The 24,981-nt window shown below is 41.5% G+C and overlaps 1 protein-coding gene across 2 annotated transcripts; it reads left to right on the top strand.

The window, feature by feature from the left end:
• Positions 1 to 4,924: 4,924 nt before the first annotated feature.
• PRLR (prolactin receptor) lies at positions 4,925 to 20,476 on the top strand. Of its 2 annotated transcripts, XM_063087372.1 has the most exons (8): positions 4,925 to 4,994; positions 7,853 to 7,985; positions 9,404 to 9,573; positions 14,196 to 14,365; positions 15,732 to 15,873; positions 17,096 to 17,195; positions 17,710 to 17,779; positions 19,457 to 20,476. In XM_063087372.1, the coding sequence occupies exons 1-8, from the start codon at positions 4,925 to 4,927 to the stop codon at positions 20,474 to 20,476; spliced, it is 1,875 nt and encodes a 624-aa protein (XP_062943442.1). The 2 variants fall into 2 exon arrangements, with proteins under 2 accessions (XP_062943442.1, XP_062943443.1); XM_063087373.1 differs by lacking the exons at positions 7,853 to 7,985; positions 9,404 to 9,573.
• The last annotated feature ends 4,505 nt before the right edge of the window (positions 20,477 to 24,981 follow it).

The raw sequence follows: 24,981 nt of genomic DNA, 5'->3' as shown, positions 1-24,981 counted from the left end.
TTCATTGCTGTGGGCACGTGTTTGCACGAAGTTAATTATTGGCACAGCAGGAAGAGTTTGAACCTTTATCTTCCCACCTTTGGGCCAGGGTTCTCTTGGCACCACGTCCCCAACTTTGAATGTCTACATGAAAGAGCGGCCGCCATGTTCTCCTTAAAACCTCTTCAGATTCCCCTGCCAAAGACTGAAAACTATGCAGGCTCCAAGTCTAGTGTCTAACAATATTAGCACCGGACCAGTTCCCCTGTATGCAAAGTCATGTCCCATATCTTAGAGTCTTGTTCTGCTTTTCCACCTTTAGGATTTCAATGATTCACTTATTCATTCTATAGTCATTGACCATTAACTTTAGGCAGAGCTTGTATAACAATCTTAATCTTTAGCCTGGTATGAAATAGCTAATCCCTTCTCTTCCTCCCCCTACCCTGAGCAGACTATGTCCTTTGTTTTCCAAACTACATCTTGGCATTTTCTATTGGAAAGAAAAGCCAAACTCCTGAAAATTGAAGGGTACATGTGGGGTTCTCTTCCTGTTATTTTAGCCTCAGGCCATCTAACCCAGGTGGAGCAGAGCAGGTAAGGAGACCCAGCGGGCAAAGGACCCCAAAGGAAGCACCAAACACAGTGCCTAACACTTAAAACAATGGATAAAGGTATTCAAAATCTGTTTCCAAGAAATGAGGATTTTTGCATTTTAGGACAACAAAGTCACTTGAAACTTAATTTGGGTTAATAAGAGACACAGAAGGCAGTGCAGTAACCATTCATAGTAGAGAACAGAAGTTGGGAGGAGCACGAAGTGGTTATGAGTTGTGCAGGGCTTCGCTACCATCCAAGTCTTGATCAGTCCTAGCAAAACCTGAAGTTTGCCAAAACAGAAACAACTCAAATGCCCATCGACAGTGAAATGAATAAATAAATTATGGTATTTCATTCCATGTAATATGAATGAAGATGAATGAGATTAAATGAAAATGAATGATGTAAAACCACACAGAACAACAAGGATGAATCATACAACTACGTGGAATGAAAGAACCAGACATACTAAAAAAAAAAATGCATGTGGTATGATTCCATTTATATAAAGTTCAAAAGCAGGCAAAAATCTGTAGTGTCAGAAGTCAGGAGAGTGGTTGCTGTTGGGAGGGGGTAGGTAGACACTGGGAGACCACACAGATTGGATTTCTGGGGTACTATTAGAATTTTTTGACCTGAATGTAACATGGATGTATTCACTTTGTGACGATTTATGGAACAGAATACTTATAATTTGAGCATGTCCTATGTGTGACAGCCTTTATGGAAATTTCTTTAAGGAAATAAAATCTTGGATTAGGCCCTGCTTATCCATCAAGGAATTGGGCTTGTAAGAGCTCAAAAGATCCTCAGAATCCCTGCCTAGCATATTAGGTCCATTTCTAGCATCAGGGGAACTGAGTCAAAACTCTGAGTAAAACATTAGGGCAACAGGGGCAGATAAGGCAGGAAAGGTGGGGACTGCACTCAGTTCAGAGGATCACCCGATACCAGTCTGGGGAGCAATTCCACGAAATGGTAGAGCTGAGATTACTGGCATTCAGGATTGGCTCAGGGACTGGGTGGGCCAGAACATTCAGAGGAAGTTTGACAGTGGGTATCTCAAAGGATGAGAGGTTGACAGTGGGGAGTGGTGGGTTGGGAGCTCAGATATGTTATATTTAATTGACAAGAGGCCACACTGCCTCCTCTCCTGGGCATGCCCCACCTAATGTGGACAATGGGATCAGCCCAGACCATGCGGCTGTGGCCCTGATTTTTCCATGTGGGCAGAGTAGGCTGTAAAAGCACAGGCTGCCCAGGCATAAGTTGCTGGATTCCTTTCTCAACTGTTGGCCTCTGTGGAAGAGACTTGGCTTACCAGAAGAACATAATGAGGGGGGCTTTTGGAAAGAGAGGGTCTAAACAGGATCAGCACTGATGCAGAACAACGTGAGGAGAAGAGGCTTTCTCAGAGTTCCTACCACAGTGGGACACAGCATGGTGGGAAGGCATGTTTGAATAAGTAATGGACAGAAACATAGGGAAGGGAGGGTCTTTGAGGGTTCATAAGCGAGGAAGCCAAGGCAGGTAGTCATGGTGAGGTGTGGGGGCTGAGGACTTGCTCCACACTTGCTCTTCAGGTCCAAGTCTTACATTTTTAAACCATAGGCACACCTCATTGAGGGTTCCAGCCTGATGATGGAAGTGAATAAGGAGGGTGACGCCTGCCCTTGATCAAGATCCTGCTTGCAAGGGAAAGGGATGGACTCAGAAAGACAAAATAAAAATCTATCCCCAGCCTAGTGTCTGCCAGCCATAAAGAATGGTCAGTGGAGAAGCAGGAGATGTACTTAGTGCTAGGAAGCACCACCATGTGTGATCACAGTTAATCAACATTTAGCATCACTCCCTTAATGGTGAGCAGTTGCAATTATCTTTCTCTCTGCAGGTTTACTTATCCCACTGTGTTTGCCGTGCTGGGGAGTAAGATGCAGGATGAGGTGGGAGATCATTATTGAAACACAACAACCAAGCCACCATGAGAATGTCTAATTCCCTGCCATGAGAGTTCCAGGCATCAAAGATTCCAGGATATGTTTCAGGAAATCCCAGAGGAAAGTTGCTTCTTTTTAGCTCGTAAATGCTTCCTGAAAGCATTTTTATAGGAAAACCTTACTTAGGAGAGTTTCTTTGATCCTGCACCAACGCACAAGAGGGGATAAGCAGATGACGATATCTATTCCCACCTGCCCCACTCTGCTCCCCATCACAGTGTTTCTTTTGAAAAACATGTGGAGCCCTGCTTTGGCAGAGCTGTCTGGAAAGCACCTGACCTCGCCAGAAAGGTGTGATTCATAGTATGTTGATCTCAAACATTTTGATGCAATGCCCAGAAGAGCAGGGAAGTCTCAGTATAGGGATACAGTAGAGAATCTTCAGCCAGTGGGTGGAATCCCATCTCCAAGCCAGGCTGAGATCATCAGGTAATTGCCAGGTGACGAATGAAGCTGGATTAGTGAGACAGACAGCATTTGAGATCCTCGGGCATGAAGGAGGTAGTTGCTGAGATGACCTCTCCTAGCTCTGCCCCCCTGCTCCTGCTTGCAATGCTGTGCCTGCCCACGGAGTGGCGCGGTGCTCACCTCGCGTTGTCAGTTACTTTTGTCTCCACTGTCTCTCCCACAGAAGGTGTAATAATTGCACCATTGCACCATCCACCATGGACTTTCCACAAATTGGGATGATTTGTCAGTTGCTCTCAGATTTGCCAGACTTTTGTCTTTATGGGCATGGGACTGCAATTTATCAGACCTCTCTGACCTTTGGTTTCCTCCTTGCTTAAAAGGGGATGATAATAATCTGCACCTACTCATGGCATTGTGAGGGTGAAATGAAATTTAAATGATTAAGGTACTTAGCCCAATGCCTGGCCCATAGTAGTAGGTGCTTCAGAAGTGATAGGCCTTATTTTAATCTCTTTAAGAGCCTTTCACTACGTGATTAAATTAGATGGCCCTGAGGGGTTAGATGGAGCAGGTGGTTTAGAATGTGCAACCTGGAAGGGCATTTGGAAGGAATCCTGGAAGAGTGAGTAGAAGGTTCCCCAAAGAACAACATACTGGCTACCTCACAGGATTGTTACTGAACCAGGAGCCTCAGTATAAGCGAGGACTTGATGGCACCTATGTGCCCCAAACCTCTGCTGTCGCTAAGGTTTCTATTTCGGAGGATGTCTCACAGGGCATAGTAGCAGGTGGAGAAAGCCTTCAAGAAGCTGTCCATTGGGTGGTGTCTACCTGCTAGACAGAAAACTACCCTCTGGTCAGGAGAAATGGGCAAAGACTGGTCTTTTAGGGGCTCATCAAACAACACTCAGTTATTTCAAATGTCCCAGGATGGACAGCCTTGTCCCTGGTCATTCTTCCCTTGATTTAAAAAAAAAAAAAAAAAAGGAAAAAAACAATAAAATTTAAAGGGAAAATTGAGCTACATGTTTCGGGGAATTTACACTTAACTTCATCAAATCTATTGTTTTCTGAAAGTTGTTTGAAGCCCAACAAGACTAACAAGCCTTTTTTTTCCAAATGTTTTTAAGTCCTTTTTCTTAGAAGGACATTTGGAGGCTTTGAAAGTTGTTCCAAGGGTAATAATAATAATAAATTTCTCAAAATTCTCAACCCCTGCAAGTTCAAAACTTAATACTTTGAACCCAAGGGACTTAAATTATTACTAACATTTACTGCCTCTTGTTTATGGGGCTTCTCAAAGGGGGGAAGTAAACTGCATGGAGGTTCACTAGAGTTCATTGTGTGGTTCGCTGTGCAGCCATTGCTATAGCCCAGAAGATTTCCAGAATCTTCTCAGCCTGAACTTTCAGAGAAAGCCCCCCGAACTTGGCAGCATCCCCCCAGTTAGGTTGGAGTTTTACTAAGGTTACTGACTTTTCAGCCCAGATTATTTTTGGCTGGTGGATCAGAACTAGAGCCCTTTGAGAATGCTTCTCTTGTAGGGTGTACAATCTGTCAGAAAATGGATGATATATTGTTAGGCGACTATGGGGTGGAAAGAGAACAATTTTTCCTTGAGGTGTGTGCAAAGGAGCTGACTGCCGAGGCGCCCCTTGAACTCTCTATGTTGTCATCTGATGACCTCTGGTGGTGGAGTTTTTCCCAGCATGTGTGAATCAATGCTTCTGAGCCAAGCCATCCAAACGTGGGACATCTAATATTCCTTTCCTCTTGTTTTGTCACTCACATTAAGCAAAGAGCAAGAACCAGTTGCAAACATCCAGAATAAAGTGGTACATGTGCCTGACCAGACTGTTATTTCACAACAGTTGCCTGGTGCCTTCTCTTTCAGTGAGCCTCTGATACATTTCCTATAGCAAGAGAAGGGAGCCAACATGAAGGAAAATGTGACATCCACAGACGTTCTCATTCTGCTACTTTTTCTTAACACTGGTCTTCTGAATGGTAAGAGATTGTCCTGCTCTCTTTCATTACCTGGGGTGCTTATCAAAAGAGCATCCACCAGTCTTCTTGCAGTGCTGTTATGAGAAAGGAAAATGTGTCATGCTGCTATTAAATTATTTGCAAAATTTTTTGCATTAAAATTAATGCAGGAAGATTAATGCAATTAATGCAAAACTTGTCACTGTGCTCTCTGTCCTCCGTCCTCATCTCAGGAGTGTAATGAGACAGCTCTGAGTATGACAGGACCAGAGTTCCAGGCCAGGTTCTGCCTTTTACTAGCTGTATGACCTTGAGCCAATTACCTAATCTCCCTGAGTTTCCAAATTTTCAAAGTCAGGAGAGTGATGTTTCCTCTATCTCCAGTGAAATAATGTGTGTGAAAAACCTTTGGAAAACCATAAAGGGATGTATGAGATTGCTGTTACAGGGTGGGAAACAGGTATGCCTACTCTATTAACAGTGCTAACAGGGGAAATGAAGTCCATAGTTAATTTAGGGGGTGTGTGCTTGTGTATTTGCATTTCTGTGTGTCTACCCCTGTGCATTTCTGGACATGCATACTTCTCTACCTACCCGTGTGTGTATTAACTTTTCTATATGTGCCTGATTTCAAATGCTTCTCTGTGCGTACCTGTGTGTGTACACTTCTGTGTGTAGGTATATGTCTGTGAATCTCTGTGTATTTCCATACGTGTACATTTCTGTGTGTGTACCTGTATGTGTACTGGTGTGTATTTCAGTTAATATGCACCTGTGTGTATTTCTGTGTGGTGTGTGGTATATGGGTGTTTGTGTGTGTGCTTCTGATGTGGGTCTGTGTGGATATGTATCTACATACCTGTATGTGAGGTACCTGTGTGGTTGTCCCTGTGTCTCCGTGCAATGAGACAGATCACTAATTTTAACTGTCTTCTCTAAAGTGGGTGAAGGGAACATTTTACTAATTGTAATTTCACAACTTTATCTGCAGGAAACTCCTCTCTTGAGTTTCCTGAAGGTACTATTAATAACCAGTGAAATGTGAAAGAGAAGCTTTCAGAGAGAGAGCAAAGGGAAAGCAGAGTCAGAATAATCTATGAGGAAAACTCTAAATCTTCAGATCATCAACAATTTCCCAAACTGGCTTCTGAGGGTTTGGAGTTTTTTTAGTAAACTTTTCTCTCTATATCACATACTCCTCCTTACCCATGACAAAAACCAAACAAGACAAAACTTGCATTTTTGCCATGATTCCCAGTAACATATTGTCCTGAAATACTTTTCCCTAGAGGATGAGCAATATTGTAAATATGGGCAGAGCTGCAGCAGGCTGGCATGGACCATTCTGAGCAGGGCCTGTGGGCTGGTGCGTAGCTTGGCTCCAACTGACATCACAGCCTCACCTCCTGAGCCCCAGCCTGTGCACGGCAGCATGCCATTCCATTAAATTCTTCTTTCTGGCCAGTTTTGCCAAGGGATCCCTCTTCTCATCCATGTTCCCCTCACTGAGGCCTCCTTCAAACTCACTGTTCCTGATCTGCCACTCAGCTAGGAGTTGTGGCCTAGGAGCCTGCAAGAGGGATGTGGAAGGAGCATGGGAGAAAACAGAGAGAACCCCCGGAGCTACTGGGACCCACATCTGAAAGCTCACCTCCCTACTTCTAACTCCCTGAACTGAAGGCTAGAGCATCCAGCAAAGCCAAAAGGAGGACCCACTGGAGTCATACGGATGGGCATAGTTGGCATCCCCAGCCCAGCAGCATCAGGACAAACTCCCAGGGTCACTCTGTCTCTCTTTGGACCTGATTGCCCAGCAAGAGAAATGGGGACCAGCTTGCCAAGAGCTTTGAGGATTAGGCAACTAAAAAATTCTATACCCTTGACATTGTGTTTTCCCCGTCACCTCATTCAGACCTAGCTTCTAGCCTGGGACTAGATACAGCTCCTAGATAATAATGGCAGCTCACAACCAGGAGAGGAGCGGCCCCATCTCCTGCCTCTTACCAGGTCTCCTACCCTAAATAGATCCATAGAATTACTAGAAAACTCCTTACCACCTCACCACAAAGAAACCCAAGGAGAGAGGGGAAGGGGGGCCTCAAAACCAAGATTCAGAAACAGGGATGGAGAGAATGGCAGGATAGACTATGAGGTTGGGTCACAAGGTCAAAGCTGAATGGAATCAAGGAAAAGTGAAGGGAAAAAGGAAGGGAAAGGGAAGATGAGGGGAGAGAGGCAGGAGGCTGCTAAGGGACGCCCAGATAAAGGGGGCATCAGTGATACAGTGAACAGACAAAAGATCAGCAACAGAGGTTGAGTTCATTGTGCGATGGCAGAAAGACTGAGACCAGTGGCCAGAGTGGAGAAGTGCAGAGAGCCATGTATCAGCAAAGTGTCCACAGGTTGCTTGCACATGGGAAATAATTCTTTGTATGGTCACCCAATGCCGTGGGAAGGTATCCGTTTTAGAGGCTCCATAGGATTACAAAAGGGCCGCATACACTCCAATCCATATGTCGCCATCTGCACTGGAGTCTCACTCCTTGTTGAAATTTTACAATTAGGCACTGGTCCTCACATAAGCCAATGATATCTCCATCTCAGAGTACACACACAACACACACACCACACACACACACACACACACACCCCACAACAAAGCTCTCTCTCTAGGAGCCCTGCCAACACTGGGGCAGCCCACAGAGGAGTGTCCTGGGATGCTGATGCTTTGGCATTTCTGAGCACCCAGCCCTAGGCCTACTCACCCTGATGCTTCAGCACTAGGCTTGATCCCATCAATATGTCTCTGTCACTAGCAGAATGGTCAAATGGTTGAATGGATCTCAGTATTGACTCCAATGGCTTCTGGCATTTTCTAGGACAGTCACCTCCTGGAAAACCTGAGATCTTAAAATGTCGTTCTCCTGAAAAGGAAACATTCACCTGCTGGTGGAAGCCTGGGACAGATGGAGGACTCCCCACTAATTACACGCTGACCTACCACAAGGAAGGGTAAATAGTTCTCTTCTCTCCTATCAAACTCCACATGCGTGTGCCCACTCTCCAGGCCAAAAGCACTCTAGTTCTGAGCTAGAACAACTGCACTTTCCTGGATTTACACCAATACCACCGGGGGAAAGGGGGAGTCTAATATCCGTGCCCACCTCTTCCTGTTCATGTCCTTTAAGAGCTTTCTCAATCTACATAAAGTTATCAGCCATGGTGGCAATACAGTATTAACAATGTTTCAAATTACGTAACTGTCACATGCTTAGGTTGCAGCCTAAGGTCCCATTTAAATGTTTCCTAAGTGATAGTTAATCTTAGATGCTCATCTATAAATCCTGTGCCGTTTATCTTTTATTTTTTTTTTAGTAAATATGTTACTTTTTCAACATAAGAGGATGATATAAAATGGCACCATGTAATCTGTGACAAACGTGGTATATTCAGTTTTCAAAACTTGTTTCCTATCCAAGAAAATAAAAAAAAAAAAAACCTTGCAGAGAAAAGAAGTTGAGGATTTTTTCTTAGCAAATTGCTGATCCCATGACCTCCTGGAGGGCATATTTAGACCTAAGGTTGCAGTGAAACTAAAGGAGCTAATCTCTGTGCATGCTGTTTGTTATACTCACGATGACCCTCCTGGAAATCCTGGGACAGATGTATCTTTCCCCACAAAAGAAAACATTTAGTTATTGGTAGAGACATCTGGTATACTTTCCACTGACAGGCTGTCTTCCCATTTGGGATTCAAAGGGGCATTTTGTTCATGGATTTCAGGAACCCACACGCAACCAAAATCAAATAAGCCTCCGTCCCTGTGCATGTCTTGAGTTGAGGCTCCTAAGTCTAAAGGTGAGCAGGTTAATGAGTCTTGTGGGCCTGAGATACCTCCTTTCAAAATCACTTCACTCTGTTGCTGACTTGGTGCAGTCTGAAATATATTGACATCAGTTTTGGATACTTGGACACTTTTTTTTAATGAAATATAATCCAACATGTATTTACAATAGATGCTGCGTTGTACATGGCCTCACTGTGTATGTGCAGATCAAAGTTCCTATTTCCCGAGGTGACTCCACAGCCCTGCCCTGGATGTGATAGTGCCTTGGTCATTGAAAGCTCCAGAGTTTATTGGCAAGGGGGATTTATCATGAAGCCCACAAAAACACCTACAGAAAGGAAGGGTTGATGAGAAGCAGAGCAAGGCCCTAAAATAACCTTCCCACCCCCTTCCTCAGAATACTCTTCTCTTGCACTCCCAGCTGACCTGGCAGAGCACAGCAGGCTGGGAAGCCAGTCTTCAGCTCTGGTTTTTGCAACTGGAATGTCTGATCCCTGAAAGCCAGTGGTATTGCTCTAATAAGAAAAAACTAGACTCTTTTTACTAACTTTTTTATTTGCTCTTAATACACTACTCATTTCAGAGAGACGCACACCTATGAATGTCCAGACTACAACACCGGTGGCCCCAACTCCTGTTACTTTAACAAGAAGCACACCTCCATATGGAAGATATACATCATCACAATAAATGCTACTAACAAGATGGGAAGCAGTTCCTCAGATCCACGTTATGTGGATGTGACTTACATAGGTAAGGGGAAGGAGTATGGGTGAGGAATTTGTTACTCCATTATGGATTTACCAATAGTCAGACTTAGTTTGAGTATTGTTGGCTTTTGGATGCATGCCCAAAAATAAAGGTGAGAAAATTCACAGTAGCCTTGTCAATCGAGCATTCAAAATCAATTTTTATTGAATCATTCATGACAATAAGATTGGCACTTGGAATCCCTGTGTTCCCATGCTTTCCCTCAGCCCTGTTCCCATCCTCTTGCACCCAGCATGAATGTTCTATGTATGCATTCCTTGTCAATCCTTCTCTCCTGCACTCCCCCTGCAATCAATGTCCTTTTCTTCCGTGGCAAGCTGGGATTTCCTTTCTTTCTCCCCATGGAAGACAGAGGTGCTCTATGGAGGAACAGCTCTTAGAAGGAGTTTGTCTGGTTCTGCATCCACAGCAATTGCCCCAATTTCTTTGCCCCAAATTCAATCCTCAAAATACATATACTTCCAGACATTTATATGGAATAACAAAAGACCATGCATAGCCAAAGCAATCCTGAGCAAAAAAGAAATGTAGCTGGAAGCATAACACTACCTGACTTTAAACTATATTACACAGCTATAATAGCCAGAATAGCATGGTACTAGCATAAAAACAGATACATGGATCAATGGAATACAATAGAGAATCCAGAAATCAATCCATACACCATCTGATCTTTGACAAAGGCACCAAGTCTACAAATTTGAGAAGAGACTGCCTCTTCAGCAAATGGTGCTGGGAAAACTGGATATTCACTTGTAGGAGAAGGAAACTAGACCTATACCTCTCACCATATACCAAAATCAACTCAAAATGAATTAAAGAATTAAATATACATCCTGAAACAATAAAACTCCTTAAAGAAAACATAGGGGAAACACTCCAGGAAGAAGGATTGAGTATAGACTTCATGAATATGACCCCAAAAGCACAGGCAACTAAAGAAAAAATAAATAAATGGGATTATATCAAACTAAAAATCTTCTCCACAGCAAAAGAAACAATCAACAGAGTGAAAAGACAGCCAACAGAGTGGAAGAAAATATTGCAAAATATACATCTGACAAAGGATTAATATCCAGCATATACAAGGAATTCAAACAACTTTACAGCAAAACAAATAACTCAATCAAAAAATAGGCAAAGGAGCTGCATAGGCATTTCTCAAAGGAAGATATACAAATGGCCAACAGACAGATGAAAAAATGCTCAACATCACTTAGCATCCAGGAAATGCAAATCAAAACCTCTCTGAGATACTGTCTCACTCCAGTCAGGATGGCTAATATCCAAAAGACTGAGAATAATAAGTGCTGGAAAGGTTGTAGAGAAAAAGGAACTCTCATACACTATTGGTGGGGCTGCAAAATGGTGCAGTCTTTATAGAAAATGTTATGGAGGTTCCTCAAACAATTACAGATAGATCTACCATATGACCCAGCTATTCCACTGCTAGGAATATACCCAGAAGAATGGAAATCACCATGCCGAAGGGATACCTGTACTCAAATGTTTATTGGAGCCCTATTTACAATAGCCAAGAGTTGGAACCAGCACAAATGTCCATCATCAGATGAGTGGATAAGGAAATTGTGGTACATCTACACACTGGAATTCTACTCTGCTATAAAAAAGAATGAAATACTACCATTCACAACAACATGGATGGACTTAGAGAAAATTATATTAAGTGAAACAGTCAGACACAGAAAGAGAAATACCACGTTTTCTCACTTATTTGTGGGAGCTATAAATAAATAAATAAACACATAAACAAATAAAGGGTGGGGGGGAAGAAGACAACAATCACACGATTCCTTGAACTTGTTAAGACAAGTGAACAGATATGACGTGGCAGGGGAGGAGGAGATGGGGGAAAGAGGAACAGGTAAAGGGTCACAAAAATCAACTACAGTGTATATTGAGAAGTTAAAATTTTAAAAAATAAAAAAAAATACATATACTTCTTAGCAATCTAAGCTATCATTTTACAAATAAACAACTGGGGAGTAAATTGTGTTACTTGAACAGCAGGCTGAAGCCAAAGTCACAAATATAATGCTTGGAGAAGTCATTAACAAAGTAGAACAAAATCAACCTGAGAGATGCTTCTTGCTTTGCATGTTCAACATTGAGCTGCAGGGCAATTGGGCATGACGGTGGTGGACTTTATGGTTCAGCAGGGATGATAAAAGGGATCACAGGACAAGAGATGGCTTTTCCAGGCCTGGGTTCAGTCCTTATCTTGGACAATAATCTATGAAGTAGCTAATTAGGTTCAAGGTCACCCAAGTCTCCTGATTTACTTAATACCACCCAACAAAGGAAAATCAGGCAGGGACCCTCCAGTGCTCACTCTCATGTCATCCTTTGGCATGTTATCAGTAGCTGACCTTTAATACTAGAAAAGCTTTCAATAGCAACTGACACATGCTTGAATATTTTCTCCCCCCAGCAAATCACTGGAATAAGAATGGGTGTGGAAACTGAATTTGATCTTAGTTTAAGAAAATCAGAAAAGCAATCCCACTGGCAAGTAGGAATAAAATCGATTCTGGTCATATAAGTTTACTTGAGATATGAAGTCTTTAAGATGCTAAATGCCAAATAATTCCATTTTTTTGTGGGCTCTTTTATGAATTGCCCTGTCCCCAAATGTTGCAATATGTGAGGGCAAAGCAATAAAAGCAAGAAAGTTTCTGAAATGTGCAATTGTTGTAATGAATGTGATCCACAAAAAACGGGCTCACTAAAGAAGAATAGTATGTTTAAAAAGTGAAATCAATAAGTGTGTATTAAATTCACATTGATTCTGGAAAACAAATTCCAGTAAAAGAATGTGTGAAACCCTGTTTTTCAAAATAATAAGAGTGTACATGGGATTGTCATATAACCCTGCAGCACACAGTGTTGGTAATAGGCCATAGAAGTTTATCTAAAAATCAGTTTTCACCCCTGTACATTTTCTATCAGCTTGTCTCTCATCCAGTGATAACCTGCAGAATAGAATGACCACACTGGCAAATAACTGCCCAGAAATAGATTTCCTTGCTGTTGTTGACTAGTATTTGGCTATGTTGAAGATGCTTGAAAGCAGAGGTTATTTTGCCTCCCATGGGATATTTGGCAATGTCTGGAGACATTTTTGATTGTCACAACCCAGGGAGGGGGCGGGGTGTTACTGACATCTAGTGGGTAGAGGCCACTACTTCTACTCACTAGAGATGCTGCTAAGCGTCTTAATGCATAGGACAGTCCCTGCAACAAAGAATTGTCTGGTTCAAAGTGCCAATAGTGGTAAGGTTGAAAAATTTTGCTCTAAAGGATCCATCCTGAACATTTTACTTGTGCTTTTGTACAAATATCTTTTATCAGAGGCATTGCTCAGTATATATTTAACTTAAAACATATTAATTAACTGATGTTTGTTTAGCAAATATGTACAAAATAATCTTTCTTAGCTATTTACTCAGTAATATATAAGCATTACGATTGGTTGCAAATTTTTTTAAAGTTCATTTTTTAGACAAATGTATGTCATAATGCCAAGTACACTATAGTTATATTCACTCTGCCCCAATCTGGTACAGGGACTGATTGGAGGAAACAGTAAATGAATGGAGAAAATGTCACTCACCAGTAGGATCAAGACTAGGGTGAGGCAAACCAGCCACCTGACATCAGACACGGAGTCTCATAACCATGGTAGAGACAGCTGCCTCTAAGAAACATAGTTCTGGGTTCCAATGCCACTTTTACCTAATATGTGACCTCAGGCAAGAAATTTCCCCTCCTCTAGGCCTGTTTCCTCCTCTGTAGAATGAATGGGTACAGTAATAGAACTTCATGGAGCTGTTGGCAGAACTAAATGAAATCATGCAGGGATAGTGTTTTATGCAGGGCCTGGCATGTAGTAAACACTCAAGAAATGTTAGGTCTCATTTTGCAAGTAGGAATTCACTGGACATTTGTTGAATGAATGGACCAACAAACGATTATGAGGTTGCTGAAAGAATCATTGCCGAAAAGCTCAACCTCCATGCACATTTTAATAATTTACTACCGGAAAGAGTGGATTCCATTCACCATAGGGAGTAATGTGTATATTGAATATAAAATGTAATTGCTGAAGCATGAAATCTGTAAACCTGTTACCCACAAAGTTATGAATATGAGTAGATCATTCACAAAAACTGTATGTCACCAGGAAGAATCTCACTCCAACTGAGGGAAATAAGCTATTTAAGGTCCCTTCCCAATAATCTTCTACCCCAACTCCCACTTGCAAATCTCGGCCCAATTTGTATCACGTGGCTCCTGTCATCATGAAAATCATTTGGGTAGCTATCTCACCCTGGCTGGTGGAAAATAGGGAACACATGAAGAATGAATCTCAGCTGCTTGTTATTCTACCATACAAACCTCATCTTCAAGCACAAACGTGGTTGATCACACACTAAGAAGACATGGCCCTTGTCTTCCAGGGGCTTCTAATGCAGTGGAAGAGGGAGCAGATAAACAGGAAATGCAATTCATGATAGGAAATGGTAGGGCCAAATAAAGGGCACAGGCAATGAATGTTTCTAGGATTTCTTTTATATCTACAGTTGAACCAGACCCTCCGGTGAACCTGACTTTGGAAGTAAAACAACCAGAAGACAGAAAACCATATCTGTGGGTGAAATGGTTTCCACCCACGCTGGTTGATGTAAGATCTGGTTGGCTCACGCTCCAGTACGAAATTCGATTAAAACCCGAGAAAGCAGCTGAGTGGGAGGTGAGTCATCCAGAGGCTTTTTGAAAGAACGGTGCCATTTGGCAAAAATGAAGCCCTTAGAACTGAGAACAGTTTGTTTCTCCTAATTATTGGGTCACCATGTTGGCTTCCTGATGCATATTCCACCTGCACAGACGGGGAAGTTCTCCTCCCCTCTATTGGGATTGATGGGGGTGGATTGTCACAGCTCTCCCAGGGCCAGTGCATTGCACTGCACAGCCTCTTTCACCAGGTTTCCAACCTGCCCCCTCAGTGTATCTCAGATCCAGACGCCTATGAGAGTACTGAAATGGGGCTAGGTGAGGGGGATCTCGGTGTAAACTGTCCATGGTGAATGGCTGTGCTTATATTCACTTTAAAATCTTTCAACATAAAGAATTAATACTGTAAATTTGCAGGCATTATGATATTCCACCTTTAAATACTTTAGTGTATGCCTCTTTTTAAAAAGGAACGTTTCTAAACATAGCCAAAATAATAGGATCACACAAAGGAAAATTAATTAAAATCCCTTCATATCATCTAATAATCATTTCCTATTTAATTCCCTTCAATTGCTCCAAAATATCTTTAACAGCTAGTTTGCCCAAACCAGAATCCACTCTGGGACTACAAATGGTGGCTGGTACTTATGTTCCTTCAGTCTCAGTGCACTCAGGATTCTGGGCCACCCGTCCCATAGAATGTCCCTTCTTCTTCATTTGTCTGATCATTTCTTTGTGGGGTCATGTACCTAATTTCTCTGCCCTGATATTTTCTGTAGCCAGATATTAGATCTAAAGGCTTGATTAGATGTAGTTTGATCAATTTTTGGCAAGAATACTTTAAAGGTGATATTATGTACTTCGCCTTGCAACAGGAGACACAAACCATCTGGTTGACCCACCGTAGACGATGCTAAAAGTGGCCCCTGGACTGGGGAGATGACAACCCAATCCCTTGATTGTAAATTCATCTTTAATTTGTTCACCGTGAATGCCCAGTTCTCTTCCACCTAGTGGCATTAACACCAATTAATAACCCTTGAATCAGTTATTTCATTAGGGTTTACAAACTAACAATTTTCTAATCTTACTATCCCATCTACATTTATTAACTGTTTTCCATAAAGTAGGTTTGGGGTGGGGGGGGGTGCACAGAATCTTTTTCTTCCTGAAATACACTTCCAAATGAAGAGATAGAAAACCTGTTAAATTTTTGTGCGAGCAGTTTTTAAGAGGAGGTAGGGATGGGACTTAGAGGGTGGAATGGTGAGAACAGGGTATCCTCTGTGTGTGATTATCCAGCCTAACTCCTGCTAGAGTTTATTATTTAGGGGAAACTCTCTTAAACAAAAGTCAGAAGTGTTTTTCTTATTCCTCCTTAGACCCATTTTGCTGGGCAGCAGACACAGTTTAAGATTCTCAGCTTATATCCAGGACAGAAATACCTTGTCCAAGTTCGCTGCAAGCCAGACCATGGATTCTGGAGTGAATGGAGCCCAGAGAGTTTTATTCAGATACCTAGTGGTGAGTGTCTGGGCTACCTTTTGCTTATATTCCTAAATATTTTTAAAATGGTAAATTTGCATGTAATAACTACTAGTAGAGAAACTATTTAGAACCTTAGCCAGAAGAATAAGTACAGGTGGGCTTATAACTTTATCCAATACAAAGACATTTGGAAGGGCAGCACTGCTCCCCAGATCACTGTTAGTAAGGACCTGTTTCTAGGATAAGGCTGCAGACATAGGCCTGGCATACCTCAGTGGGCTTGATGGTCAGTCCTTCTGCCCTCACCATCTGCCCCATCCCTGTCATTTACAGGGTCCAGTCAAAGTCACTATCTAGTTCTCCCAGAATTTATAAGGTGGTATTCCATCTCAAAGGCATGAACTGATGTTCCATCTCTGACATGGATTACATGTCAATCTCTTAGTCAAGGCACAGCATATAACAGGCACTCAGTTCAAACCAAATGCCACTAAATATAATGGTTTGTATTCATAGGGGAATAATTCATCTTTCATTTCTAAAATACTTTACAAGATCTTTACCTTGTTTGGTCCTCCCAACAGTCTCAGGTATTCAGAGAGAATACAATGACCACTGGGGATTAAAAGTGCAGAAACTGAAGCTCAGTGAAATGAGGGGTCTTTCTTAGAACCACATGGGAAAGTCTACCTCTTCTGACAATTTGCCTGACCAAAGTATCAGGATTTCCACTGACTAAGCAATATGGAAAAAGTACTGAGCTGTGAATCAGGACATAAATCTAGTACAGGCCTGACTCATACTAAAAAAAAAGCACAGGGTCTAGAGGCAGAAGGCCTGGGTTCAAATTTCAGACTGAAACTCTGTAGTTACATGACCATGAGTAAATCACTCTTGGAGTCTCAGTTTCCACATCTAGAAAACAAGGCAATGTATGTTAGCAGCTTAACACTTTTGATGGCTTTTAGTAAGAACCAAATAAATGTTAGCTTTTATTATTATTACTGCAACTGACCATGTGACCTTAGATTTCCTCATTATGGATCAAATAAAAGAATATGTGAAAGAATTTTGAAATTTGTAGAGTGCTAGAAAATATATGCAACATATCAAAATATTAATAATATTAAAAAAATTCAACCAGCCATTCATGCTACTTTGGATTGCAGTTCAAAAGTTTTATTCATTGGGTTTATTTCTTCGTTTGTTTTTAATGATTCTGTATATGATCAAAGCTTTCTGGCTGTTTGTTTTTTAGACTTCACCATGAAAGATACAACCATGTGGATCTTTGTGGCTGTTCTTTCTGCTGTCGTCTGTTTGATTACCGTCTGGGCAATGGCTTTGAAGGGCTACAGGTACTTCATTGTCTCTCAGCTGTTCTCCCAATCATGGTTGTCAGGGATAATGGCAAAAAAGGATAACACAAAGTTGATGGAACCCTACAGATGATCCAAGCACCTCATTTTAGCTATTAGTTGCAGTGCGTCTGCCCATAAAAATCTCTTATCAGTTCTAGAAAAAGTAAAACAATTGATTCATTGGAGGCTGGTGCCCTTTCCATCAATCAAAGGTTCATAGTTGTGAAATAGCAAGTGTCTGGCAAGAGTAGCTAAAATCGAAAGAATCAAGTAGTCCAAATAATCCACTAACTTCAAAATAAGCCCTCTTAATTAGCCAGAGCTAATTGTAATGTAGGACTGTGTAATTATTAATTGTCTTCATCAATGATCATTAGTTTCATGTAGCCCCAAAATGCTAACTCCTATCTACCATAGTCCAGGTAGCAGCATTTAAAGATAATACTAATCTTTCAAAAATTACGAAGTGAAAAGATGAGTCACTTAGCCAGTCTCACAAATTATTTTATAGCATCGTGACCTGCATCTTTCCACCAGTTCCTGGGCCAAAAATAAAAGGATTTGATACTCATCTGCTGGAGGTAAGTGCCAGAGACGAAGAATGGAGCATGACTCACTACCTTGTCATAATGAACTTCACACACACACATGCAGTCCCTTCATTTCAGCCTGGCCATCTCAGCCATCCGTCCCCTGCTGTCTCTCCCCATCAGCATGTGTGTTAGCAGAAAGACATGTGAGGGGTGAGGGTACTTACTGTCAGGCTCTAAATGTCAGAGGGCAGGGAGAGTAAACCAAGAAAACATGAAAACTCATAGTAATGCTTGCTAGATTTACAGGTCTGCTCATAAGTACAGAAATAAACATTATGTACAAATAATCAATTTAGGAAAAGAGTGAATATTTTGATTAACACAAAACAAGGACCCACCACCACCTTCTCTATCATAGATTGGTAAAAGTTTCTACTTGAATGTTCTTTACATAAAGCCAAAGTAACAGAATATCCTATTGCAATTATTACTCAGCTTGGACACTCAGTTGAGACTGGATCAGTGTAGTGGGGGCTGTTGTTTACTAGGGCACATTTAGGCTGATTCGGGAGGAAATTAAAGTGTTTTGAATGAAAATAGAGGTTAGAACATTTTTAATATCTCTCCAGGTTGAAATAGATAGTTTCAATTTGACTTTAAGCTTAACACTCATACACATCAAAGCAATTACCTGTATATAAAAGCAAATGCCACTTGACCCAGCTGTCCCAAAGAATTTGGCCTGTCTACATTCACATTGGTTGCAAATATCAGAGAAAGGACCATAGCCTAGGAGTCAGGGCCCACTATCCAGACTAGTATTGACCTTCACAGAGCCAGCATGAATGTCTCAGATAACTAAATTAACTATTGCCTAGCTCACAATTCCATCTGCTAGCCACAGAGACTTTATGATAAAACAGCTTCTTCTTGTGTCAAAAAAATGTTTAGTATTCTTAATTACATTACCTCCAATCCTTAAAAGAACACTCCCAGGTGGGTAGTAGTATCCCCATTTTTAAAATGGAGAAGCTGAGGTTCAGAGAGCAGCTTATCCAAAGTCATATACCCTATAATAAGTGATAAAGCCGAGACTTAGGCACTAGTACCTGATCAGGAAGAAGAGGGGAAAGTAAGAGAAGGAGCTGGGAAACAGGGGAAGGGGGGGAGAGGAAGGACAGAGAGGGGGAAGAAGAATGGGTGGAGAGGGAGAAAATATAGAACAGGGCAGGGGAGGAGGAGGGAGAGGAGCAGGAGAAGAAGGAAGAGGCGAGAATCAGCTCACTACAGCCAGACTCGAGGTAGAGGTGGAGGACAGGGGGCCAGCAGCCCCCCGTCGAACCACTCTGCCAGTTAGTCAAGTGCCAAGTGCATGTATGAGCTCTTGGTTTGAGATGTTTCACAGACTTTTTAAAATTTAATAGTTATATGTTTATTATACGTGTGTATCCCCCTTGCCCATTAAACTCATGATCATTATTGCTTAGAGAGACACTAAGTTAAAATCATGAGCTGCCTTAAAGAAAAACATTTGATGACTAGTAGTCCGGAAGGTGATTATGCATGGCCTGGTGCACAAATGTCGGAAGCTGGGGGAAATCTGAGAGGCTGGAACAACATCCCACCTGCTCGTAGTCATGCGCAGACCCCGCTCAGCTGTGATGCTGCTGATTTGGAATGATAAGAAGCTAACAGTCATCTCTCCTTGTGTCTCTGTGCCAACAGAAGGGCAAGTCTGAAGAACTACTGAGTGCCCTGGGATGCCAAGACTTTCCTCCCACTTCTGACTGTGAGGACTTGCTGGTGGAATTCTTAGAAGTGGATGACACTGAGGACCAGCAGCTAATGCCAGCCCATTCAAAAGAACATCCGGGTCAAGATGTGAAACCCACACACGTGAATCCTGACAATGACTCTGGCCGAGGAAGCTGTGACAGTCCTTCTCTTTTATTTGAAAAGTATGTGGAACCCCGGGCCAATCCCCCCACATTCCACATTCCTGAGGTCATTGAGAAGCCAGAGAATCGTGAAACAAGTATTACCTGCACCTGGGACCCCCAGAGCATAAGCACGGACAACAACATCCCCTACTTTCATGCCGGCGGGTTCAAGTCCTCAACGTGGCCTTTGCCACTGCCCAGCCAGCACAACCTCAGATCTTCTTACCACAACATTGCTGATGTGTGTGAGCTGGCCCTGGGCACCGCAGGGGCGCCGGCCACTCTGTTAGACAAAGCAGACAAAAACGCTTTGAAATCCTCTCTAACCATTAAGACTGGAGGGGAGGAAAGGGCAGCTGAGCAGAGGGAGGTGGAAAACTTCCATCCCAAGACTGACCAAGACACAGTGTGGCTGCTGCCCCAGGAGAAAACACCCTTTAGCTCTGCTAAACCCTTGGATTACGTAGAGATTCACAATGTCAACAAAGACGGAGTGCTATCATTGCTTCTGAAACAGAAAGAGAGCAGCGACCAGACAGAGAAGCCTGGGGCTCCTGAAACCAGTAAGGACTATGCTAAGGTGTCCAGGGTTATGGATAACAACATCCTGGTGTTAGTGCAAGAGCCACGAGCTCAAAATGTGGCTGTGGATGAAGAATCAGCCAAGGAGCCTCCACCATCACTTGAAGAGAATCAAGCTGAGAAAGACCCAGCCTGCTTCACCAGAACACCAAGCAACTGCAGACTCCAGCTGGGCGGGCTGGATTACCTGGATCCCGCATGTTTTATGCGCTCCTTTCACTGATGGCTTGACTAATGCAATGACTGGTTAAAATGTGATTTTTCTTCAGATAGCACTACAGAGGACATGAAATGCAGTCTGCTCAAGAATACTTGCGAATGTGGTAGGAATGATACTGCTAAAGCTCACGGTACGCTCCTGTTCATGCTCTGTTTTCACCTATTTGCCTCTTTCTCCAAAGTTCATTCTAGAACAAGTCATTTTGTTTCCTTACTGTGATTTGTAGATTTACTTCTTGCTCTTAGTTATATGTGTTCAATGAAATAAAAGCACATTGCCTAGTATTTTTAAGGGACAGTGCTAATAGGTATGTCCTCTGGAAAAAGCTTTCATGGTTTAGTGTGTAACAGAAAGAAATGAAATAGTCAAAATTGTTTACCACAGGAAGATGACAGATATGTGGAAAATGCCATGAAATCTGCTTTTGAAAACCAATTGCTTAACTTTTACACTCCTTTATTTTATTAGGATTACCCAAATATAAGACTTTTAAAGGAAGAATGCGTTCCAGAACACCTGACAAATTGTTTACATCAATTCCTATACCTTACTGATGAATTGCCAAAATGCAAGTTAAATGATGCCTCCAATTGTTCCTTAGAACAGTTTGAATATGTTAAGCATGGATTTCTCCCCCTAAATTTTATTTCAATCTAAAGCCTCTAGAGAATATAATTTTGGAAAGTAAAATTTTCTTAGACAGAGACAAAGGAATTTCATGTGGTGACTCCTTTTAGAATGTTTTCCTGCTTCATTTCAGTATGATAGATAATTTATTATATACCCTAGTCTTTTCTTAGTAAGAAAAATTCCAAAAGACTAACTTTAATTTAAAAAATAATCATAGCAGGATGCTAATGGAAATACTGCCTTACTGTACATACAAATTCCACTTTAATACAAACCCATAAGGTTAACAATGTATTTTTGAAGACTATTTTTCTATCACTTAGGTAAAATAAAAGACTATTTTCTATCTTCCCAGTATAGCTGTTTACGTATTCAGGGGTACAATATTTTCTGCTACAAGGTTATAATGAGTATTTGCAGTACAAAGTAGTATATATAGTCCCTGTTTGTAGAGTAAATGCCACACCAACCAAAAGCCGACTGAGGAACATAAGGTGAATGACAAAATTCAGTTTCCAACACAATGTAGTATAGTCTATCTGATTCTTTTTATCTCCAGGATACTTTACACAGCAACAACCACCACCAACCTAGGGTTTCAGGACTCTCTATAGACCAAAAATTATTTCTCCTGTGAGTTCAGGGCTACTCTGGGGCTTCTGCCCACCTCCGGGTGAAGCTTCATAAAATTACCATGAGAAAGGAGAATGGTGATTTCTAGCACGTGTTTCAGAGAGAGCAGTCTTTTTGTTTTTTTCCTGAGCAGTCTTGGGCAGCAGAAAAAAAGAGAAGAAAAAATTAAGCAAAACCAGGAGTTAGTGTCTCTCTGAAGTAGATCCACTTGCAAAATCTTGGCAAAGGCAGAGACAGTACTCGTGTCAGAAGTGTCCAAATAAGAATTCTGGGAAACCAGGCATCTGTAGATCAATGAGAACAGCTCCAAAGGTCAGCGTAAGGTAGTGAGAATCTCTAACTCAGTTGCAAGGCCAGACTCCCTGAGAGGGGTCAGAGGCATCCATGACTCATCTACTGCACAAACTGCCCCCCCCTATTTTTCATTTTGCCTGGTGGCAAATCCATTCTCTATGTCCATTCTCTAGCTGGACAGAGAGAACTTAAGCTCACCTCTCTGAGATAAATATCCCACTCCAACAAGCCCATATTGACAGGAACTGGGTTCCCTGATATTTGAAAGTGAACACACTGCCAATGCTCCCAGAATTGCAAAAGTAATAGAACTGAATCTCTAGTCCCCCAATATATAAACAACATCTTGTGAGTGCAAGAAGCATTTGGGAAAGTTATCCAAGCTCATGCAATCCCCTAGACCCTCCATACTCAAAGTGTCTGAGGACCAACTGCATCAGCATCACCTGGGTGCTATTTGGAAATTCCATTTGTGGAATCTCAGGCCCCACCCCAAATCGCCAGAATTACACTCTGCATTTTACTAAGATCCCCAGATGATTCACGTGCACACTGAAGTTTGAGAAGCACTGCCCTAGATGACCATGTCCACTAAAGGTTATTTTAATACATGGAAACGATACTGTCTTGGAAAGTACAAGATTAAGTTTGTTAGACTTGCAATGAACACCACTGCATATAAGGGCAAGACAAAAAAAATCTATTAGTGATTTAAGATTCACAGAATGGTGAATCTTATGAGAATTCACATAAGAGAATGACCTGCAAAAGTACACACAATTTCTGAGAGAGACAGCGAATGCAGTCCACCTTGAGGAACAATGACCTTCAAAGCCAATACAAACTAAACTTTTCCCGACATAGTCCATTCTTCTCCAAGATATATATCGATCACTCTTACAGTCTGAAATTTTAAAAATAATCTGCTTTTGACACAATTTTGCATATATGGAAATATGTTGTGGCTAAAGACACAAACTAAATTTCTAAAAAAAACCAATTAGCCACTCATTAAGTAAAGTCAAGACTATAATTCGATGATCAATTAGCACTCTTTATTTGAATTAAGTTTTTTTTTCATGGTCTCACATATTTCCCATCAAGGAAACAATTGTTCAAATGGAAGGATGTATTCTGGGGGTCAAGAAACCGGGGTCTAGTCCTAACTGTTTTGCCCTGGAGAGACCAATTTCCTTCTCTGGGCCTCAGTTTCCTCTGAAGGAGACATTGGACCAAATAATCTCTAAAGTCCTTTTAAACTCTGACTCCTTGATTCCATGACTCACTGAATATATTCCTGTGAAGATCATTTGAACCAACTGTATCTTAATTAAGCTAACAAATAATTGCTCTTCATCATGTAAATAAAAAATAATCTTAAGTGAGTTGCTCATTGTACTACACCTTTTAAATCACCAGTTCCGGGCCGGCCCGTGGCTCACTCAGTAGAGTGCGGTGCTGATAAATCACCAGTTCCAGTTGGTCTTAATGTGTTATTACACATGCATTTCTTAAGCTGTGTAGGTACAGAATCATATTCTAAGATAATGTGCAAATATGTGTGTAGAAAAAAACACATGAGATAGCAAAGAGACATTGAATGATGTACTATCTTTACAAAAATGATCTACTAATCAAGCTCTGCTTATTTCTTGCTAAATCCAACAGTCCCAAATCTCTTTTCTTATATCTGGCTGTTGATTTTTTTTCCTCTCATAGTTTACGAACAACCATTGCACACTTGGCTTAGAGAAGCCTTACACTCAAATTATAAAAAGTTCTATTTTTATAAACAAATACCTAAATATTCAAGTTATAAAGCACATGAAAACTGAATATAGTCAATTGGTGATTTATGGAAGCTTATGACCCAAACAGCAAAGTGTTCTCTGATCAATTGTAACAAATGTATATAAGGCACCCTAATGTGAGCACAGCTTACTATCAGCTGTGTTAGTTAACAGACTCTACAATTTTCTAAGTGCCTAAGACCAATCCTGGAAGTCAGTTATGTACTAAAGTTTCACTTTAACTGGTTTGATCTGAAGGGGTCAATTCATTCCTGCCTGTGCAAGATCAGGGCAGTGTGACTTCTTGTCCTGTGGTGACCCAACTGAATTGGAGAATTCTGTGAGTTAATGAGCAACCAGGGGCACCTGAGTTCCACCTGGTTGGCTGTGGAAGAAACTGGCGCTCTCTTGCTTGAACTGCTCGCCGTTGCCCATCACTTGCAGAAAGACTTAGCCCTGCTTTCAGCAACTTCCCTATCTCTATAGATAACACGAGAAGGAAACAGATTTGTACACATTTTACAGTGTGCCTTTCTTTTATAAGAAATTTTTCATTTTGCAAGAAAAGTGTATGGTTTAGAAAGTAAAATTTAACTTAATACAAATTCCTTTTTTTAATGTAAATGAATGAAGAGATGGAAAGAGTAGAAGCCAGAAAGGGAATGAAAAAATGATCTAAGGACCGACCAACCAGCAAATGTTCAGTGAATTTTTATGTATTCTTTAACTGTATTACCACAGAGCTTATGTGAATAGTGTAACTTACTTTGCCTGATAAGAAATTGAATCTGGCTATGCTTTTGAGATAAGCCTGCTACCCCATGATTCCAGCCTCTCAATTTTAAAATGCATTGATGCATGTTTGAATGTTTTTGAATTGCAATTCCTGGGCCTAAAAAGGACAAATGTATGCACATTGGGATTTTGCACACAGACAGAAAAATATTAATTACTGAATTACCATCCCCAGTATTGCTAACATAGATTTGCCATTGATGAAAGCCTCACGTGTACTTCAACTTCAGCAAACAAATTTCCTTTTCTGCCTTTTTGGCTCAAGCACAATAGTGTGGTCACTAGGATAGTGACTGAGAACTCAATGTCCAGGTCTGTGTCATGTCACTGTCACTGCACAGGTTGTATGACCTTGAGTAAGTCCTT

This window comes from Cynocephalus volans, chromosome 2 (genome assembly GCF_027409185.1).
Source record: "Cynocephalus volans isolate mCynVol1 chromosome 2, mCynVol1.pri, whole genome shotgun sequence".
In the NCBI taxonomy this organism is placed as follows: domain Eukaryota; kingdom Metazoa; phylum Chordata; class Mammalia; order Dermoptera; family Cynocephalidae; genus Cynocephalus; species Cynocephalus volans.
The sequence above is the reverse complement of the archived record's forward strand: the minus strand, read 5'-3'. Positions and strand labels throughout refer to the sequence as shown.

What these genes read in the sequence shown, in the direction of transcription:
- PRLR (XM_063087372.1), top strand. Translation starts at nt 4,925, where the DNA reads ATGAAGGAAAATGTGACATCCACAGACGTTCTCATTCTGCTACTTTTT. An exon ending in TGTGGATGTGACTTACATAG is followed by an intron (nt 9,574 to 14,195) that starts GTAAGGGGAAGG and finishes TTATATCTACAG; the next exon opens with TTGAACCAGACCCTCCGGTG. An exon ending in AGAAAGCAGCTGAGTGGGAG is followed by an intron (nt 14,366 to 15,731) that starts GTGAGTCATCCA and finishes ATTCCTCCTTAG; the next exon opens with ACCCATTTTGCTGGGCAGCA.